The 20,196-nt window shown below is 35.6% G+C and overlaps 1 protein-coding gene and 1 long non-coding RNA gene across 6 annotated transcripts in view; one reads left to right on the top strand and one right to left on the bottom strand.

The window, feature by feature from the left end:
- Positions 1-1,622: 1,622 nt before the first annotated feature.
- LOC147845691 (uncharacterized) lies at positions 1,623-6,056 on the bottom strand. Of its 2 annotated transcripts, none has more exons than XR_015481014.1 (3): positions 5,888-6,056; positions 3,265-3,341; positions 1,623-3,169 (listed from the first exon to the last, which is right to left on the bottom strand). It is a non-coding gene; the product is annotated as an uncharacterized LOC147845691 (long non-coding RNA). The 2 variants fall into 2 exon arrangements; XR_015481013.1 differs by having other exon boundaries at positions 5,876-6,056.
- A 162-nt stretch (positions 6,057-6,218) lies between these two features.
- The window catches only part of crlf3 (cytokine receptor-like factor 3), a 34,461-nt gene continuing 20,483 nt past the window's right edge, over positions 6,219-20,196 (top strand). Inside the window, 2 exon segments of one of the 4 annotated variants that reach the window (NM_001017817.2) lie at positions 6,219-6,296; positions 11,398-11,526. In NM_001017817.2, coding sequence (NP_001017817.2) covers positions 11,410-11,526 — 117 coding nt within the window. In that variant the 5' untranslated portion in view covers positions 6,219-6,296; positions 11,398-11,409. 4 annotated transcript variants of the gene reach the window in all.

Raw genomic sequence — 20,196 nt, forward strand, 5'->3', positions numbered from 1 at the left:
CTTAAAAATATTCACATACACTGTAAAACATATCTGTAAATTAGCAGTTGTGACTGTATTTTCTAAAACAAATTGTAGTCCCATTTTTATTTTTTTTGTTAATTTACACTTTCATGCAGACTTTCATTTGACATTTTTATACTCTCTTGGTTATGTTTTAGGACAAATGCCTAGCAATAAGCTGGATTTTTTTCTATTATTATAGTTTCTCTCTGAGTGGGTCCAAACTATATATAATTATGAGGCCACTAAATATTCTGATAGTTCCAAGCATGTTTCCAAGTAAAGTAACCCTTAATTATTACAGTACTATTTTTTAGGTAATGTGTAATTGATAACTGCAGTATCTGTAGAGCCACGGCTATGCCTTCTGGGTGAGAAACTAGTGATACTTAATATAGGTAAAAATTATTTTATTCTTCCCAAGATTAGATGCATTACAGCTGCTAGGATGATCCTGCTTAATTGAAAGTGTCCCAGAATGCCAGAAATGAAAGAGTGGATTTATGGAATGATTGAAATTGCATCATACGAGTGTATGCTAGGGAGATTAAATAATAAGGGAGAAGTACATAAAAAATGGGATAATCTCTCCAGCAACATTTAAAATTAGGATAAATGAGTATGTATTTCAAAGGTACCACAACCTTAATTTCCATGTATGTTTACATGTTGTTTTTCTTAGTTGTATTTTTTTGGTGTGACGGGTGGCTGAATATGTAACATGTATCATCAGTATGTGTAGAGGGACGTGTGTTCTTTGCTCTTGGCTGTTGAAGAATAAAAAAAATTGAATTGTAAAAAAAAAAGAAAAAAAAGATTGGGTGGAAATATACACAAAAGGCTAATTCTTTAAGAGCATTTGGACAAATGAGATGAGTTAACTCTTGATAGCATGGCCAATGGTTGTCTAACTACACAGAATAAGTCAGGTGAGAGCGAGATGCGGGTGGCATAATGGTATGGTCTGCAAATATTAATGATGGACTTTTTCTAGGTTGCAGATGGACTGAAAATTTACTTCCTAACTACCAGTTTCTAGAAAACAAATAGCAAACAGTGCATATATATATATATATATATATATATATATATATATATATATATATATATATATATATATATATATATATATATATATATATATACATATATATATATATATATATATATATACATATATATATATATATATATATATATATATATATATATATATATACATATATATATATATATATATATATATATACATATATATATATATATATATATATATATACATATATATATACATATATATATATACATATATATATATATATATATATATATATATATATATATATATATATATATACACACATATATTTATATATATATATATATATATATATATATATATATATATATATATATATATATATATATATGTGTGTGTGTGTGTGTGTGTGTATGTATGTATATATATATATATATATATATATATATATATATATATATATATATATATATATATATATATATATATATATATATATATATATATATATATATATATATATATATATAGATGCAGCCAGATACGTCACTGTTTGACTTGCAAAAAAGGCTCAAAAGATAACAGAAAAAATTACATTTATTAAATTTAAAACAGAGATGCCTAAACTAGGCCCTGTGGACCAAAGTTAGCACATGGTAACCTTTGATTTGGCCCACTACACAATCTGTGAAGAGAGGAAGAATAATTGGAATTGCTTAGGTATTGTCATTATATATTTAATGTAACCTTTTAATTGTTTTTTTTATTGTTAAGCTTCAAAAAAGCAAACTAAAATTAAATATTTGATTTAAAATGCTGTAGTTTAGTTAAAAATGCACATACTGTCACCCAACGGATAGAGGACAATGCAAAGACTTTAGTGAGCAAATCAAGGCAAAGGCAGATTCTGCTTGCCTAGTGTATTCAACATTGAATTTCACTGTGTTATAAATGTGATTGTTAATGTTTTTATGGTAGTAAGTTATAATTATACTGCATTAGTTAACATGATTCAAAGCAATGTTTTCTACTTATTTTTTAAATATAACAAAATAAATTAGGAATTTAACCATGGCAACTTTACTGTAAAATAGTTTGGTATATTTACCTTCGGTGCCAAAAAAAAGGTTGGCCACCCCTGATTTAAAAGAAGCATTTATCTGAAGCCACAAATGAGAAGCAATCCATCATAAAGAAGAAAATAATCATAAGAAAGCTGCACAGTGGCATAGTGAGTAGCACATTCACCTCACAACTGGGTCAGTTAGCATTTCTGTGTGAAGTTTACATGTTCTCCCCTCGTTTGTGTAGGTTTCCTCCGGGTGCTCCGGTTTCCCCCACAAGTCCAAAGACATGTGGTATAGGCCAAATTGTCCGTAGTGTATGTGTGTGAATGATTGTGTATGGATGTTTCCCAGTGATTGGTTGCAGCTGGAAGGGCATCTGCTGTGTAAAACATATGCTGGATAAGTTGGCGGTTCATTCCGCTATGGCGACCCAAGATTAATAAAAGGGAATAAGCCGAAAAGAAGATGATTGAATGATTGAACCACAAGAAGTGGTAATGATACAAAGTTTTCAGATATTGCTAAAAAAATACAAGCTAGAATAGGGAGATATTAAAATCAGTTTGCATTTCAGTACAGAAAAGGAGATTTCAGCTGTCTCTTGAATATTGTCAGAGGTCTGGCAGCAAGAAACAGTAAATAAAAAGGTTCTGAAGAATTAAGTTGTGCCTCTCTCCAGTATCATGAGGCGATGCTCATAAACAAAATTATTAATGGATGATCTATCATAGTCAACATGGAAATGTACCACATCTTGCAATATGTGAACACCCTCCCCCACCTTTTTGAGAATCCAGTTTGGCCTTCCACACCACCTCCTTCTGTCTAAATGAAACCACCTCTGTCAGTGGATTGCCAACTTCATGACAGACAGTCAGCAGCTCTTGGGGACTGGAGAAATTCACATCCATCTCCCACATAATCAGCACTGGCATACCAAGAGGATTGTGCTCTCCACCACTGCTTTTCTCCCTCTTCACAGCAAAAAGGCCCTCTGTCAATCTCCTGAAGTTTGCAGATGACACCACAGTCATCGTCCTCATCCAGAATGATGATGAAACTGCATACAATAAGAAAGCAGAGCAAAAGCTTGTCTATTGCGGTCATAACAACCTGGAGCTGAATAGGCTCCATGGACAACATTGCCCTACTCACCCTCATCAACAGCACTGGAGAAACAGTAGAGTCATTCATGGCTCTCTCAGGACCTGAAGCTGGAGTTACACTTTGACCTATGAAAAAGGCACCTGTCTTTGACTGTAAATAAGTCACTGAAAAAATACTTCCTTCACCGGATAAAGTAGTTTAACAAGAGCAGCTGACACAATTCTAATTGAACATTAAGTCTAAACTTCAATAACTGTCTGATTAATAAATCTCACAAACCAGACATCAGAAGATTACATTGGACAGTACAGACAACTGAGGATTGTTTTTGCTCCCCTTCTCACTCTTCGGGACCAAAAGGTCAAATAAAATCATCAAAAACTCCACTCACCCTGGCCAAAAATGTATGAACTGCTGCCATCTGGCTGGCGACTCAGAACACTGGGCTACAGAACATCTAGGTGCAGGAACAGTCTCTTCTCCAAAGTATTGTCTTTAATGAACTGTGAACCAACTCCAAATCTCCTCTTTGTGAAACACTCCACAGTGCAGTACAGCACTCACTTCAATTTTTTTTTCCTTTTAATACACACAATCCTGCAAACTGTTTACAGAGAATCTCCAAATAGATTTTAAATATTTACATTCCTCTATTTCTATTCATTCCTCACAACAAAAGGTCACTGGTTGGAGTTGAACCAGGAGGCCATTTTTGTGTGGAGTTTGGATGCTCACTTAGTGTTCATGTGGGTTTCCTCTGCTTGAGCTTTGAAAGGGGTCTGGATGTAGACTGGTGCAGTTGCAAGGTAAGCTGCATGCAATGCTTTTTAAGACAGAGAGAGAGACAGAGAGAGAGAGAGAGAGAGAAATTTGAGTTTATTGCCATATCAGCCAAATGAAATAAATATTTCATTTAAAGTCTCTCCAGATAAAAATATTGTTTGAAATCATTAAAAATAAGGCATTCTACAACTTTAACAGTTTGGTTACTGTTGCAATATTGACATTAAGGGGGTTCTTTTCCTTTGGTTAAATGTGAGTCTTGTGTGTCTTATCTTCTTTAAACATCATCTCCTCCTGTCTTGAGTTAAAAAAAAAGGATTTTGTACCTATTTCAGGCTGGATATTGGAAAGTTTGTTTTTGAGCACTGATTCCATTCTGCTCGCCATTTGTTAAAAACGTAGCTTTACAATAAAAAGTCATGCGGTATAGGTTAATTGAATAAGCTAATTTGTCTGTAGTGTGGAATGTGAGTGTGTGGTTGAAGCAGGAAGGGCATCCTCTGTGAACTTTTTTGCAGTTATTTGTCTCATTTTCTATTTAATTATATACTGCATTTTAGTAGCATTTCAAGCACTATATTTAGGTGGATGAGCTTGTCGGTGGTCATAACCATATACTTTTAATGTACCGAAATATTTCCTGAAGATTAAGAAATTTGAATAAATACTCATTCATTCATTCATTTTCTTGTCAGCTTAGTCCCTTTATTAATCCGGGGTCGCCACAGCAGAATGAACCGCCAACTTATCCAGCAAGTTTTTAGGCAGCGGATGCTCTTCCAGCCACAACCCATCTCTGGGAAACATCCACACACACACTCATACACTACAGACAATTTAGCCTTCCCAATTCACCTGTACCGCATGTTTTTGGACTGTGGACGAAACCGGAGCACCCTGAAGAAACGCGAAGGCAGGGAGAACAAGCAAACTCCACACAAAAATGCCAACTGAGCCGAGGTTCAAACCAGTGACCCAGCGACCTTCTTGCTGTAAGGCAACAGCACTACCTACTGCACCACTGCCTCTCCATGAATAAATCCTTATATTTAAAATACAAATTTATCACAACATATATCATAAGAAAAAAAAAAGAAATCTGGTAAAGTAAGAACTGTAGCCTATTGTCATTTATTAGGCAAATAACAAGCTTTCCTGCACATTAAATTTTCCTCAGTCAGAACTTGGCTATTTTAATATATAAAAAATTAAAAGAACAATAATAAAAGAGCTTTGTGATTTTTGTAGCCTCTTGTAAAAACAAGTAAATTTGATAGAAAATTCATGGAGAACAACAATATCCCAAGATTTATAAAAAAGTTATTGTAAAATGTTTTCTCTATTTAAAAACAAAACAGTAGTAAAAGATTACTTCACTTAGGCTACATCCGATTGTGTTTTCTTGCTTGGTCTTAAAGCCTTTTTGATGGGTTATTTTACAATTTATGATGGTGTAGCAGTCAAAATAGGACAAATAAGCTCATGTATGATGTATACAAAATATGTAGGCCCCCCCCCCCCCCCCCCCCCCGCCCACCAAAGGCTAGCTTTTTTACTATTTACACTATATATTTCTACATGGGTTATATATACACCCCATTAATTATGAGTACATTAGGCTACTAACTGATTGTACAATAATTATAAATAATATAAATATTACTTTAAAAAGCTATAGTTAAGATAAACCTTATTTATTACAAATTAACCATTATTTTGCCCACTAGATAGCCTACATGGTTTCGTAGTAAAACTGGTTAAATAAATGGTAATCAATCGGCCAAGAAGCATGTTACTACATATTACTATTAAAAACGTGGTTTATTTTCGTACGAGTAAAAACGCAAAATAAAACACATTAGCCAAATAAACAAACCTGCTTTCATACTTTCTGCTTTCACAGAAGTTTTGTATTCCGCATTTTGATAAAGTTGCCTGTGTAAATAACTCTGTTGAAAGTGTTGGACTTTGGTACTTCTCCATAATCAATAAATACGCACAAGGCAATCAGTTTTACTTTGTGATAAACACAATCTGACGCCAGGGAGCTCTGCATTGACGCCTTCGTGTGCTTTGGGTTTTTAACAAAAGATGAGGCGGGGACAGAAGAAGTTAAATCATCTGATTGGCTAAAACTGACAGTAGACATGAGGAAAACACAGCGATGCGGCCTCTGATTGGATGAGGGGTTTGTATCAAAGTGAAAATATGTGCCTCAAGCCCTTTACTGTTGCCAGGGCGTCAATGGCGGAACTCCGCGGCAGAAGTTAATATGACACAAGACAGGATCGCTTAAGGTACTGTTAAAAAATAACCGCCTATGTTTTTGCTACACTTTATCATTCATTGCTTAAATATTCGGTCTCCGAATAATCATGTGTATGGGTGGAGTTTTAAGAGCTTACATTAAAACTCTGAAGAGTAAAAGTGATGATGAGTGTTGGTGTGGCAATACTCGCTGAAGAGCCTCGTGAACTGCCACTGCTGCTGCTGCTTTATGAGTTTCAAAATAACTACTTATATTTTCATTTTGTGAGCTGTTTTTCAAAACTTATTTTTATATTTGATCTTATACATCTTTACCATCTCTACTACCTTTAATCTCCTTACGTTTGCCTTTTATTTTCATTTGTTTTGGACTTGTTTAAACCTCTTGAGAGTTCACGAAGCATCAGTTTGGTCCATAGAGAATTGCTGCACGTTTACATAACTGTCCTCTAATACTCTAATGTTTTTATGTAAGATCATAACTGTAAAGCTGATGGATAAGCAATAGTTCTGGGAGTTTATAAATAATTGTTTCTTTGTTTAAATGCGTTTCAAAGGGGGCCATTTAAACAGTGGCCCTTATCAGTGAACTGTCACAGATTGTGAAGTAGGACACATGATCAGAGACATCTCAATCTGGAATTCACAACATTGTCTTTTGGCAGCAGTTTTTTTTTTCTATTAAATCTAGGTCATCCACGTCCCTCTGAAAGTTAGCCAGTCCTTTGCCGTTCTCCCTGATGGATTCACTTGTGGGAAACCATTCTGGAGGAGCAATATGTAATCGCTCGTCTTAATGCGCTTTGCCTCGATTGCTAACCTCAGTCTGGATGAGAGCCCTGCTGCTAAATCAGAGGATTAGACTATGATTTTGAAGACACCGCTCCCTTTCCCTTGATCATCAAATGGTGAAATCTCCAAAATAAACCGCAGCTGCAGATCACAACATTTTTTATGCATCTATCATGAGTGTTGAAACTCACAGGCTTGTTGGTGCAGGTCATAGATTTGTTTTTAGGTATGTCTTTCACACATGTATAAATGAAAGGGTGTGCATTCTCTGCTCGGTGCATTGAGGTCATCATCTTTGTGTTAAATGAGGTTAAACTGAATGGCTTGCAGGACAGAGCTGCCGATCCACCTGTACTGTTTTTGTGTTGGCATATAAGCATAAACAAATAGACAACTGTCCTTTCCTGCACAGTGACACTAGTGTTACACATGCTCTATTGTACGGAAGTTAAAGGGATAGTTCACACCATAATGAAATTTTACTCGCTCTTTATTTGTTACAAACCTGTTTGACTTTCTTTCTTCTGTTGATCACAAAAGAACATATTGTGATGAAAGCTGAAAGGCTGTACGTTCACTTTTATAGTAGAAGAAAGAAATGTTATGGAAGTCAATGATTACAAGTTTCCAGCTTTCTTCAAAATATGTACTTTTGTGTTTAACAGAGGAAAGAAAGTCAAATGGCTTTGGATCATGTGAAGAGTGAGTAAATGCTGATGACTTTGAACTTTCAGTTTTGCGTGAACTACCCCTTTAAGGTGTAGCTTTAGTTCGCAGGTAGCACGTAAGTTTCTTCTGAATTCAAACCAAAGAAAATACAGTTGCTTTCACTTCATCTTTTGCGGAAGTGGATTCAGCGTAGCATGCTAGTCTTAGAACAGAACAGTTGTACAGTAAGAGTATTATTGGCATATTTGCATCTATTTCTTTATCTTATTTTCTTAAACCAGTAACTCTACAGGTTTTGATACAAGTTATGACCCAACAAAGCTAACATTGTTATTAATATTCATGGGTCAGAGGAAATTGTTTTTAAAGCATAAAGTCAGATAATTAAATTATTAATTAATTATTATTATTATTAAAGTGTTTTAATTTTACCCATATTCAGACATTAATAACTACTTTAATGCTGACACAAAAATAGGTGTTGTCTTTGATGAAATTTCTATCTGAATGATTTATTCATTGTCCTTCAGATCTTAGCCCCTTTATTCATCAGGGGTTGCCATAGTGAAATGAACCCCCAACTTATCCAGCATATGTTTTACACAGCAATTGCCCATCCAGCTGCAACCCAGTAATGGGAAACATCCATACACACTCATTCACATACTGTGGCCAATTTAGTTAAGTCAATTCAGCTATAGCGCATGTCTTCGAGGTAAAGTTGGTTTTATATTCGCACATTCACTCACTCGATAGTGACAACTATTGACATGCTCCCTACACTCAAAAAAGGGTGTTTGCAGTTTGTTCAAACTACTTATTTAAAATGAGCTGAAACAACACAGTTTTTAAGTTTTTTTTTTGGGACAACTTACTTGTTTTATGTTCAATCAACTTAAATTTGTACAAACTAATAAGTTAACTTAACTCCTTCATGTTGTCCCAACACAGATCAATTGTGTGGAACCCAGCATTTTTTTACAGTGTATATTGTTTACCATACGTTTACCATACGTACTTTGAATATTTACTCTAAAATCACATGCAAGTATAACTCCAAATCTACATTAGCACTATTTATTTGACTGTGAGCAATGTTGTACTTTAATAGTCATTGCCTGCTAATTTTATTTCACTATTTAGCATTAGCAAAGAATACTTTTCTGAAATGATATTATTAAGGACAAATGCTGAATGTTTGAATATAAAATGTAAATCAAAGGCGGCAACACCAAGGCTCCAAAAATACAAATTTTATTAAATTAAAAAGGCTGACACAGAGCGTGTAACGTTTCGAGCCACCCGGCTCTTCATCAGACTATAAAACCAGTTTTACCTCAATATGTCTTTGGACTGTGAGGGAAACCCACACAAAGACGGGAGAACATGCAAACTCCACATACAAATGCCAAATGACCCAGCTGGGACTCAAACCAGTGACCCTCTTGCTATGAGACGACAGTGCCAATCACTGAGCCACCGTGCTGCCCCTGTTATCTGAATTATAAACATTATTATTAAAGCTATTAAAGCTCATTTATCAGCTTAAAAAATTATGTTATTGTTTTAACTCTTGCCCTAAGGGTAAAACACAACATAAAACATTGGCCACATATCTAGAAGAACAAAAAAATTGTTTCATATAGTTTGACCTTTATCTTAAGAAGCCGGGATATTGTCATCAATAAAGCCAGTCATATCCTATTGCATAAACAAAACAGTTTTTAAACAAAGCTAATCAACTCAACATGTAACAGATTGCAAAAACAAATCCCATTTAGATACAGAGCAACAACCACAAAAATCCACACAAATACAAAACCAGTAGAAATATAAGCAAAAGCAGGAGTCTTATCTGTTAATGATGAAAGATGCCATTCAACGTTCAGTCTCCAGAGCAGATGCAGGGTTACTGTCTCTGAAATACCCGATTTGTGCTCTAAATCTTAAAGTTCTTTCTCCTCAGGGCAAAAATAATCCAAATCAAACAAACAGTTCCTCGATGGTAGTGAATGGCATCCATTCTTGGTGGTTGAAGAAATAGTGTGTATAGTGTAAATTACGGTGGAAATGAAAAAATAAACTTAACAGGTTTAAAATCACCATATTGTCCTTGTTGTGACTGCCATTAAAAGAAAAGTTCACCTATTCCAAATGGGAATTCTGTCATTTACTCAAGCTCCACTTGCAATTGTTCCAACACTGTTGGAGTTTCTCTCCTCTGTTGAACAAAAAAATAAGGTATTTTGAAGAATAACCAATTCCTTAATGTTAATTTCCCCTCTTGCTTTGGAAGTAAGTGACTACGTTTATACGGGCATCAGTTATCGAGTTATTTGCCTTAATCTGAATAAGACAATAAAATGATTAAGGCATTTACATGAGTTGCTTTTTGAATGTTCCTTTCATGATCATTCAGTGATTTTTGATGTTTTACATGGAATTCCGGGAGATTCATTTTTAATTTGTTGACTTTAACTGCAGTTTGGCACTTTCACTTTCATTCAGGAACATTTCGTGCATAAACATAGTGACAATCGAGACAGTGGATGCGAGTATGAAATGCTAGAAGTGTTGTTTTAATAGAATGCGACTAAAATCGGCATACTCCACATCTCTTAATTCGATTTCTGTTTATTTTAATCATGACTAAATTCAAATTAAGATAATCTACAAATTGCTGTTTACATAGTGGACTCTTAATCAGAGTATTGTCTTAATCATATTAAAATTGGTCTATTGGTGTCCATGTAAAAAATACTTGGTGACCAACATTTTTCAGAATTTCTTTTTCCGTGTCAAAAAGAATTTATTGGGAACGTTTTCTCCTCCTTTTCAAAATTTGCATGTATATACTTAGTTAGTTAGTTAGTTAGTTAGTTAGTTAGTTAGTTAGTTAGTTCGTTAGTGTTTTTTAGTAAATGTGCATTTGGCACTAGTTTTGTACTTTCATCTCTGAATCATTTTTGGGTTGAGAAGTGTACGTTTTTCTACTTAATCCTAAAGTACAGCACGAACCGACAGAGCAATGTGCTGAGTGTCACACAGATTAATGTCGTCCTATATCAAAAACTGTGGCTCACACTGTTGTGCTGCTGTTTGAGTCACTGCCTCTATTTAGCAGCATGAGTTTACAGCACACACTTCTCATGAGGTGTTTTTTGGATGCATGTAGCCTTCAGGCCAGTGATTCATTTTCATGACTCTGGTGATTTTTAACTGATATAACATTTGACATGGATGTGGTTTGTCAAGGTTATAGTGTCTCAGGCTTTTAGTCATAACTAGACTACACTGGATCATCCGTTTGCGCAGAACTTTAACAGATAAGGCTGCGAACGTTATTATGATTCAAAACACGCTTCCCTTGCCTCCACATGAAGTGGAAACGATGGCCTGATTTTTCATAATGTTGCTGTTAAATTTTTATGAGTGCTGACCATGAGAAACAGGCCCATTTTGGGGGGAAGGGGGCTTATGTGGAATTTTATACTCCTGTTTTTTATTATTTTAGCTTTGTTACTGTGACATTTTCCGAAATGGGTGTGTCTTGGCTTTTTTTTTGTCTAAGGTTATCCATAGTGAAACATCCAGTCAAACAAAAAAGTTATCGCTATCAGTAGAAATGTTTTCTTGCACTTTACCTTGGTATTTGTGGTGCTTTTGCAGAGGTCAACAAGGATGTCAATAGAGGCAGAGGCGTTGCTGCAGGAGGCAAAGGAGAGCATTGAGGCGGCCCAAAACTACAGAAGTGAACTACAGCAGAGACTGCATGGACTCAGTCAGGCACGCAAACAGGTACGAGTCTCTGCACTGCCACTGAAAGAATAAATCAGTGTCAGCAAAAGCAGTTGGTGTTCAAATTGTGGGAGTGTTTTGGTGAGATTTGTTGATTGCATTTGTGTAAAAGTTGAAAATGGAGATGTGAAGTCGGTCTGCTCATGTAATGTTTGCATACTTTTGTCACAGATGATGTTGATCAGATGCAGTACTTGTCAAATACGCAGAGTTTCAGATATTCTCATGTAGCTACAATAACACTTTTTATTCAGTACTCTATATGCCTTTCAGGGACTTGCATAGAAGTCAGAAACCCTTGTTATTAGTGAAAGTGGTGGCTGTTAAGTGAACTGTAGGCAACAACTTATTGCTCGTGCTTGCACTCGTGCACATGTACTGTATAGAGCCTGATTTGTACTTCTGCATTGAGTGATCATCGTACCCCATGGCTTGGCCCACACGGAATCTGCGCATGTAGATTTTTTAGCCCATCATTAATTCTGTTTATTTACTTCTGTAAATGTGTGTAAATTCATATTTATTCAGTTTTTAAATTAATTTCAGTGATAATATTGACTAATATGAAAATATTTATATGATTTATTTGCAATGTAGTTTGTAAGGTAATATTTTCTGTCTTTTAGTAGATATATTATTTAAGAGACTTGCTTTGTTTACCAAATAAGTGGATCTTATTGGATTTGCATTGTAAACATTCATTCATTCATTCATTCATTTTCTTGTTGGCTTAGTCCCTTTATTAATCCGTGCTCGCCACAGCGGAATGAACCGCCAACTTATCCAGCAAGTTTTTACACAGCGGATGCCCTTTCAGCCGCAACCCATCTCTGGGAAACATCCACACACACATACACCACGGACAATTTAGCATTTCCAATTCAACTGTACCACATGTCTTTGGACTATGGGAGAAACCGGAGCACCCGGAGGAAACCCACGCGAAGGCAGGGAGAACATGCAAACTCCACGCAGAAATGCCAATTAAGCCGAGGCTTGAACCAGCGACCTTCTTGCTGTGAGGCGACAGCACTACCTACTGTGGCACTGCTTCGCCCTTGCATTGTAAACATTAAATACAAACTAAAAAGGTATTACTTTTTATTTAATGTATTAAGGTTTTAGTTATGATACTCCCAAAATCATTACGCATAAATCCGCAGATTTTTACCAAAATTATGCGCAGAAATAGCAAAAAATGTCAGCAGATTTCATCTGGCCCAACCCATGGCTCATACGTGCACATGCTAGTAGGCAGTAGGGTTTCCATGTTCCACTGTGTCGAGTTTGTTTGCCTGTGTTTTGGTATTTTGCCGCAAATGTCTGAGATGGCATTGTGGATGCATTCCAAATGGCACTTCGAAGTGCATACAAACATGGCCGCCAAATTGAAGTATTATTTCAATGTAAAGTGCTCAAAACTGTCAATTATGAAGGGTCCTTTGAAATAAAAGATTTTGAAGGATAAAACTTGTATTGGATTGATTTTGATCACTTTATATGTACTATGTCTTTTTAGTCAATAAAGAGTCAGAAATCACACGAAGGTTTATTATTAAACCACTGTTCACGTACACTCAAGTTGAGTTCTCTCAAAATATACACCATAAATCATGTTTAACAAATCACATCATGAATCAAACATTCATACACATATCATATCATTTTTTTAAATTTGGTAAATGTGAGTAAACAAAAACAAACCAGTTAAGCAACAAATGTTCCATTAATTTTTTTCTTCACACACACACACACAAAAATTAGTAGGCTATGATCCTTTAAGCAGAGAAGATGTTTGGTGTCAGACACTGTGTTTAATTCAGAAGGGCTCATCCCTATGCTCTTATCCCTTTAGAGGGACCTCCGAAGGGATTAGGCCATAGGGATGAGCCCTTCTGAATTGAACTCGCACTTATTCAGGGAAAAAAAAAGAAATGGGAAGTGGTGAATGTTTAACAAATTTGTTCATAAAATAAACACCAAACAAAAGTATCCATCTTGAGTTCCTCTGTTGCACTTGACACTTGTTAAATACTACAGCCTACCAAGCCGGGACATGTAGTTACATGTTTTTTGAGAGGTGCCTGTCAGGGTATTGTGAAGGCTACTCATCTGTGTGGTGGTTGCACTGGACCTACCCTGACGTGAAATGGACACAGAATTATAAAATGGACTTGAAGTCTGTATAATATCTAAATTTAACGTTTATTTTGATAACGCACATCATTCTGTGCAAGTTAATCCACAGGAAAAATGTTTGTTTTGGTAAACTTTAATCAAAATCTGACCATTTGTTTCCACGTATAGTGTGGCAGTCCATTTCTGTTGATGTCAGTCAATTGTTAAATGCTGTTGATGTCAGTATTCTTAATCACTCTTACCCTCTTACGGTTAGTTTGCTACGAGGGAACGATGTGCAAACAGGAAAGCCCTGCCCGTACTCAATATTTTATTTCAGTTGAAAGTACATCAGCATACTGAAATATAAGTCTCAGTAATTTTTATTTCACTCACACTTTAATAAATAAGTGTTTTTCAATGTACCAATCAAGTGTTTTTACATTCTTTGATTATAAATTAAAAGAAGTTGGGAATACTTTGGCGGTGCCATATTGATATCAAACATTCAGATCTCGTCCACACTACCGAGAGCAACGTTTTAATGAATATGTAAATTTGTGCTACACTTCTTTTTCTCGGTAATATTGTAAACACACAAATAAAAGGAAAACTGTAAGAAAATAGCAGCAAATCAATCATAGCAATATGGATATGTTCACACAAGGTCTGAAATTCACCGGCATCATCTGAGGTCATTGAAAGTCTACAGTGTATCTGAGACTAGATCCGGCTATGTAAGACTATAGTTTGAAAATTGAACCATTTGCTTTGCATGATGCACTCACGTTACAGTACAGAATAGCCCATTCAGCATTATACATTAAAAGCATATTTTTTTGTGTCAGTGTGGAAAAGAGTTTTATCCTTTTGAACTTCCCAGCAAAAAATAATCTAAATTCTTCACATAATAATAAAAGTCAGTCAGCAGACTTTCATGGATAACCTAGGAAGACAAGGAACATTTTGTTTTGTTGCATGCAGTACATAATTTGTCAGACAACAAAAAATAGCCCTTTTAAAACAGCACCTGTATTTACAAAAATTTCTGAGATTTGTGAGCATCAGCAGAGCCGAAAGGGACAGAATAAACACAAAGCACACGTCATCAGTGCAGATCTATTGTGAAACAGCTGTGTCATCAGCAGAGCTTGTGCAGCTGCTCTGGAGAATGTGTGCAGAATGAGCCAACTGCTATTGAATCGCACTTTGGTAGCATTCGCCAAAGAGAACATTTCCAACCAGAATGCTCTGCTTTAAATGAAGTGTGATTGGTCTGCATAGTTGAACATACCTACAATCCCAGTGAATCTAAAATATATTTATTGTGTGTTTTTTTTCTATTATGAGCCAATGGAATGCCACAGTGGGTGGGGCTACACAATGGGGCACTTCAAGAAATTCAAGAAAGGAGTTTGAAATTTAATTGGCATCAATATTGGAAATGTAGCTGTAATTATTCTGAAATGCATTTATTCAACTTGGTTCATACCATCTAAATGATTTAAGGCTGTATTTTAACCATTTAGCAAAAGTCTAAAGCGAATTTCACAAAAGCATTAAGGGCGTGTCCAAATCCACTTTTGCTATTTTAAGGACAGAAAAATACACTTTGCGCCCTGGTGCATTGTCCAGTGTTGTGCTTATTCTTTTAATGAGTTATGGTACGGTTCACTAGCTAGAAAACCATCTGCAGCGCAAGGATAAAGAATGAGCGTCCTCCATTCAAGATCTTTACTTTACCTTAGTTTACTTTTGCTCTTTACTCGTTTTACTTTCGTGGATAAGGAATGGGTGTTGTACGCACTCCACTGATGATATCCATTAGCCTATTTTCTTTTTTTAAGTGCAAAGATTTGTTTCAAAACTATTTTTCTATTGTTCTAATTACCAGCAAACAAATAAATGCACTAAAAAGGAAGTGTGCTCAAAAAACAGTTGAGTTATGTCTAAACACGTCCTATTCTTATGCTCCATATAAGATGCATACGTCTCCAAAACCCGACAGGTGGACAAATCTAAACATAATATGCATAAAATATGTATAAATATGCTAAAATATGCATATAATAAATAATATTGCTAATAGTAATAACATTATACAAGTGCAAATTGTGGTAAATAAACCGAAAAAAAAAACATGAAGACATGTGGGCAGTGGTTTTTATTTATATTTTTAAAAATTTTATTTTTGTAACATTTATAATTTTTTTTCATAGGCAAAGATATTTGTATATATTATATACATCCTGTGTGTATTACACAATGAGTAAGTGTTTGGACCTGCATGGGTGCATTACTAACATGCTCTGCGCTGGACTTTAGACCTGCTTTCAGTTGCTCAGTGGCACAGTCTATTTCAGTTCTTAAAAATAGCAACGCGCCAACAATGTGCCTTAACACACCACCTTTTTAGACTGAAACACCCTTGAGCCCACAAAGTGGTGCAAATGGATTTACTGTTTAAACAATGTGGTGCAAAACGTAAAAATTAGGGTTGCGCTGGTCTGAAAATAGCAACAAATCACACCAAACATGTCTTGCACCTTATTGCATCTGGTGTATGACAAGGCCCTTAGTGTTATTCTAAGTTCTTTTTTTATTGTATTTTATCAATAAATTTTGGTACTTATTAATACTTGATGAATTGGCTTTATATATTCAAATATGTTAGCTTCATAGTAGTTTCACATAGGCATTTTTAAAGCTTTATTAAAAAAAACATTTGTTATCTGTTGGGATGAAAACAGATTTACACATTTGCTTTGTATATCACCATGTCTGCTTGGGATGCAGAGCTACAATCATGCCAAAACTAAAGAGACAATAATGAAATTGCTATTGATTTTTCCCAGCGTGCACTATTGCCTAAAATAACACAATTACCTCATCAAACACCCTGTTAAAAATGCCAGAAGCCATTCCGCCTCACAAAAGGTAATGGTTCCCTACACGGTTACCAAAGAATGTACCATATGTGGGTGTTTTTGAGAGAGCCGAGGGTAAGTGATACTCCCGCTGTCTTAGACCCTCTGCGCCAGGAAGCCTGTTGGTCAGCAGCACAGAAGGGCTGATTCATGCTGCGCGTCTCTCAGGGTGGCTGTAGGAGGTAAAGCCGGCCTGCTGCTCGCTGTTATCTTCAGACTTTTGCTTCTGGCATCTTACCCAACTTCCTCTTTTCCCCCCACCTCCCAGAATGCCTCATTCCGAGCATAAACAAAGCTGTAATTTCCTGCTCTTCATACAGGACAGTAAATTCCGAGAATGTTCAACCTCATGTATCCACCACAAGAGAAAGCTTTAATGCAAATTTTGAGGAATGGCAAGCACAACACGGTCCATTGGGCTGTGATTTAACCTCACAGCAAGTGCAGCTGTCTGAGTGAAATCCCATATGTGCATCCCATCTGATATGACCGTATCACATGCTCCATTATTCACAGGATGTAATTAGTAAATTACAGTAAGAGTTACTTTTTTTGTTTATTTTTTTATCTCCATATGCCCAAATGTAAAGATGTAGAAAATGTTTGTAAATGCTAGTTAATTTGGCAGCTAATTACAAAGAGACGGCAACACGCTAAATTCATAGAAACTGAATTGTAAAATATATTAAATTTAATATATGGGTTTTATTTAACCAAATAGTTTTATACAAATATATTCTTTTAAAATGAGATGTTTTAGTTTTGCTTTCTTCTGTGATCCAATTTAGCTTTTCTATAATTAAAGAACAGCATTATATTGGGCATTGGTTTGTAGCTGAAATTGCTTCCTCACATTTAAAGGGATAGTTCACCCAAAATGAAAATGTTGAAGTTCCCTTTCTAAACCTTCTTCATTCTAACTCTGGTAAATCTGGTAGCTATTAACTACCATGGTAGAAAAAACCCAACACAATCTTACAGCAATTCATACCTTTTTGATTTAGTGGTTCAGTGCTTCTCATAGGTTTGAAATATACTTGCGGTGATGGCCGGATTACAACACACCTTTTACCCACAGCACATAAATAGTTATATATATATATACTATATGCGACAAACAAACATCATTTTGGTTTCAAACACTATTTTTATTATCTGTTTTTATTTTCAATGGCTTAATGTAAAAAAAAGACTTGAAGTAAATCGAAAAGAATCCACTATTTCTCTTTTATGCTGTTTCACTTATAAACGCTATTAAAGCATTTTAGATGTATAAAATGTGTATATTGACATTATCAAATTAATAAAATAAACAGCAAATCAGAAATGAATGACAGAAGGAATAAAAACAGACAATATTACTAAAAATTATAATAATTACAAGAATAAAACATGTAGATTATTAAAATACGACAGATCAGTTGATTACCCATTTCTAATGGTGTACAAATATTCTGCAGCCAACATAGATGCAGTTTCATCCTCTCAGAGTATTTAACAAAGTAATTTTGAGTCATTTAGATTAAAGAATTAATTGTTTAATATCTCTCCTGCGGCTGTGCGAATAAAATAACGACAGCTTAACAAACAAAAGCAAAACCAAATCCTGGACAATTTAGTAGGTTTAGGGCCTACTGACACTGTGCTATCCGAACCATGCTCAGGCCCGTTTCCCAGATCGTTGGAGAAGTGTGAATGCTCTGAATCGGGCTCAGGCACAGTTCACTTGGCCGGCCCTGGCCCGTTTGCAGGTGTGTCAGAGGTGTGCCAGAGCGCGGTCCACTTGGGCTTTGGTGCGATACACATTTAGTGTGAGTGCAAAACGCACCTGAGCCCGAAACTGAAAGCAGGAGGTGACTTTTACGGGATTGTTTCATGTGGATTTATTAATCATTCTTACTGTTCAATTAATGCAAACGGTCATAGAATATTAAAGACGCAAACCCCTCACTCTACGACAAAGTTTGACTGCGTGTCACTGCATCCCAAATGACTAAAACCATATAACTAAAGAAATCTCCGCTGTGCTGAGCGAGAGCGCTTCTTACTGAACAGCACATCAACGATGATGTGATCATGCCCAGGCCTGGATGTAATATGATTGCAGGCCATCAGGGGTGATAAGAGGGGGGACAAGTGTGCTTTGGCCCAGTTCAAGGGAACTGTACATAGTGTGAGTACGCCCTTAGAAACCCTGGCCGGACACAAAAAGGTGCGGGTCTCTGTGTGTCTGCAGAGCATTTAAGACTGTTGACAGTTCTCGCGCACACAGAACGAGCAGTATGAAATGGTTAAAGAATAGACAATTCCACTACCTAATCCCTCGTGGATGTTTGTTTATATTGGGAGGACACAAAAAAAGTGCAAAAAGATTATAATAATAGTAAAAAAAAGTGTCACTAAATATACTTGGGCTACCATTAATATATCTGGGTGACCTGCCCAAGCAAAGTCTATGTGTGTGAAGCACTGTGGTTATTTTGTATGAATTCATACGATCTCATTCGTACAATTTAGTAAGATTTGCTTATTCCCCATTGACGGTTGGGTTTACAAACACAAAATCTCAACACAAAACGCTTAAGTTAACTTAATGGTTTATGAATTTAAGTGGACTGAACATAAAACAAATAAATTGTATTGTTTCAGCTCATTTTAAACAGGTAGTTTGAACAAGCAGCATTGATCTTTTTTTTTTTTTGAGTGTACGAATTAGCCACTAACCTGACAAAATGTAAAAAAGTTAAGTTTCCTTGTAAAAGGTTGAAAAAAAAAAACATGCCAATTTCAACATTCCTCAGAATATTTTCTTTTGTGTTCAACAGAAGAAATGAGTAAATAAATGACAGAATGTTCAGTTTTGGGTGAACTATGTTTTTAATGTCTTTGAATTTGTCCAATATCCAAACTCTAATCTGAATTTACATATTTGCAGACGCACACAAAAAAAATTCCAAGCATTTTCTAGAATGTGCAGCTGTTTGAGTGCCATCTAGTATGTGCATCCCATCTGATATCACTGTATCACACGCTCCACTATTCACAGCGGTGGCACAACATTTGTCTTACATGAGCAGATCTTCATTCAGGCTCAAAACTCATGGTGTATAAAAAAAAGAAGCTTCCTAGTCAGTCAATGTACTTTATGTTACATCTTTAACATGAGCTGTTTCGAATCTACTTCCCCTTTAATTTGTTACACTTGGTCTTAGACACTGTGGCTTCCTTAAAAACCTAAAAGTGGCCTCTGTTTCCCACAGCCGGTCATCCATGAGCCAGACTGCAGACAGCTGAAGACTAATATAAGGTTATAGGAAACACGTAATCAAATGCTGCGTTTGATGCACAATGTTGAATTTGAGATTTTACTTCATAGTACTATATTGAAAAATTATTAAATATGAAAACAAAAATCACTGGATCTCACACAAACTCAAAATTATAGAGCTATGCATGAACTTGTATGTCTGTATTATTTTTCTGAGAAACCTTGCAGCTCAAGCTATAATGCAGCCTTTCTTACTCTTTCACTGATAAAAAAAAAAGATTAAATGTCAATGTAATCATCATAACTATAAACATTTGCGTATCTGTGTATCATAGATTTTCACACTTTTGTTTCATC

This window comes from Danio rerio, chromosome 3 (genome assembly GCF_052040795.2).
Source record: "Danio rerio strain M-AB ecotype USA chromosome 3, GRCz13ab, whole genome shotgun sequence".
Lineage (NCBI taxonomy): Eukaryota > Metazoa > Chordata > Actinopteri > Cypriniformes > Danionidae > Danio > Danio rerio.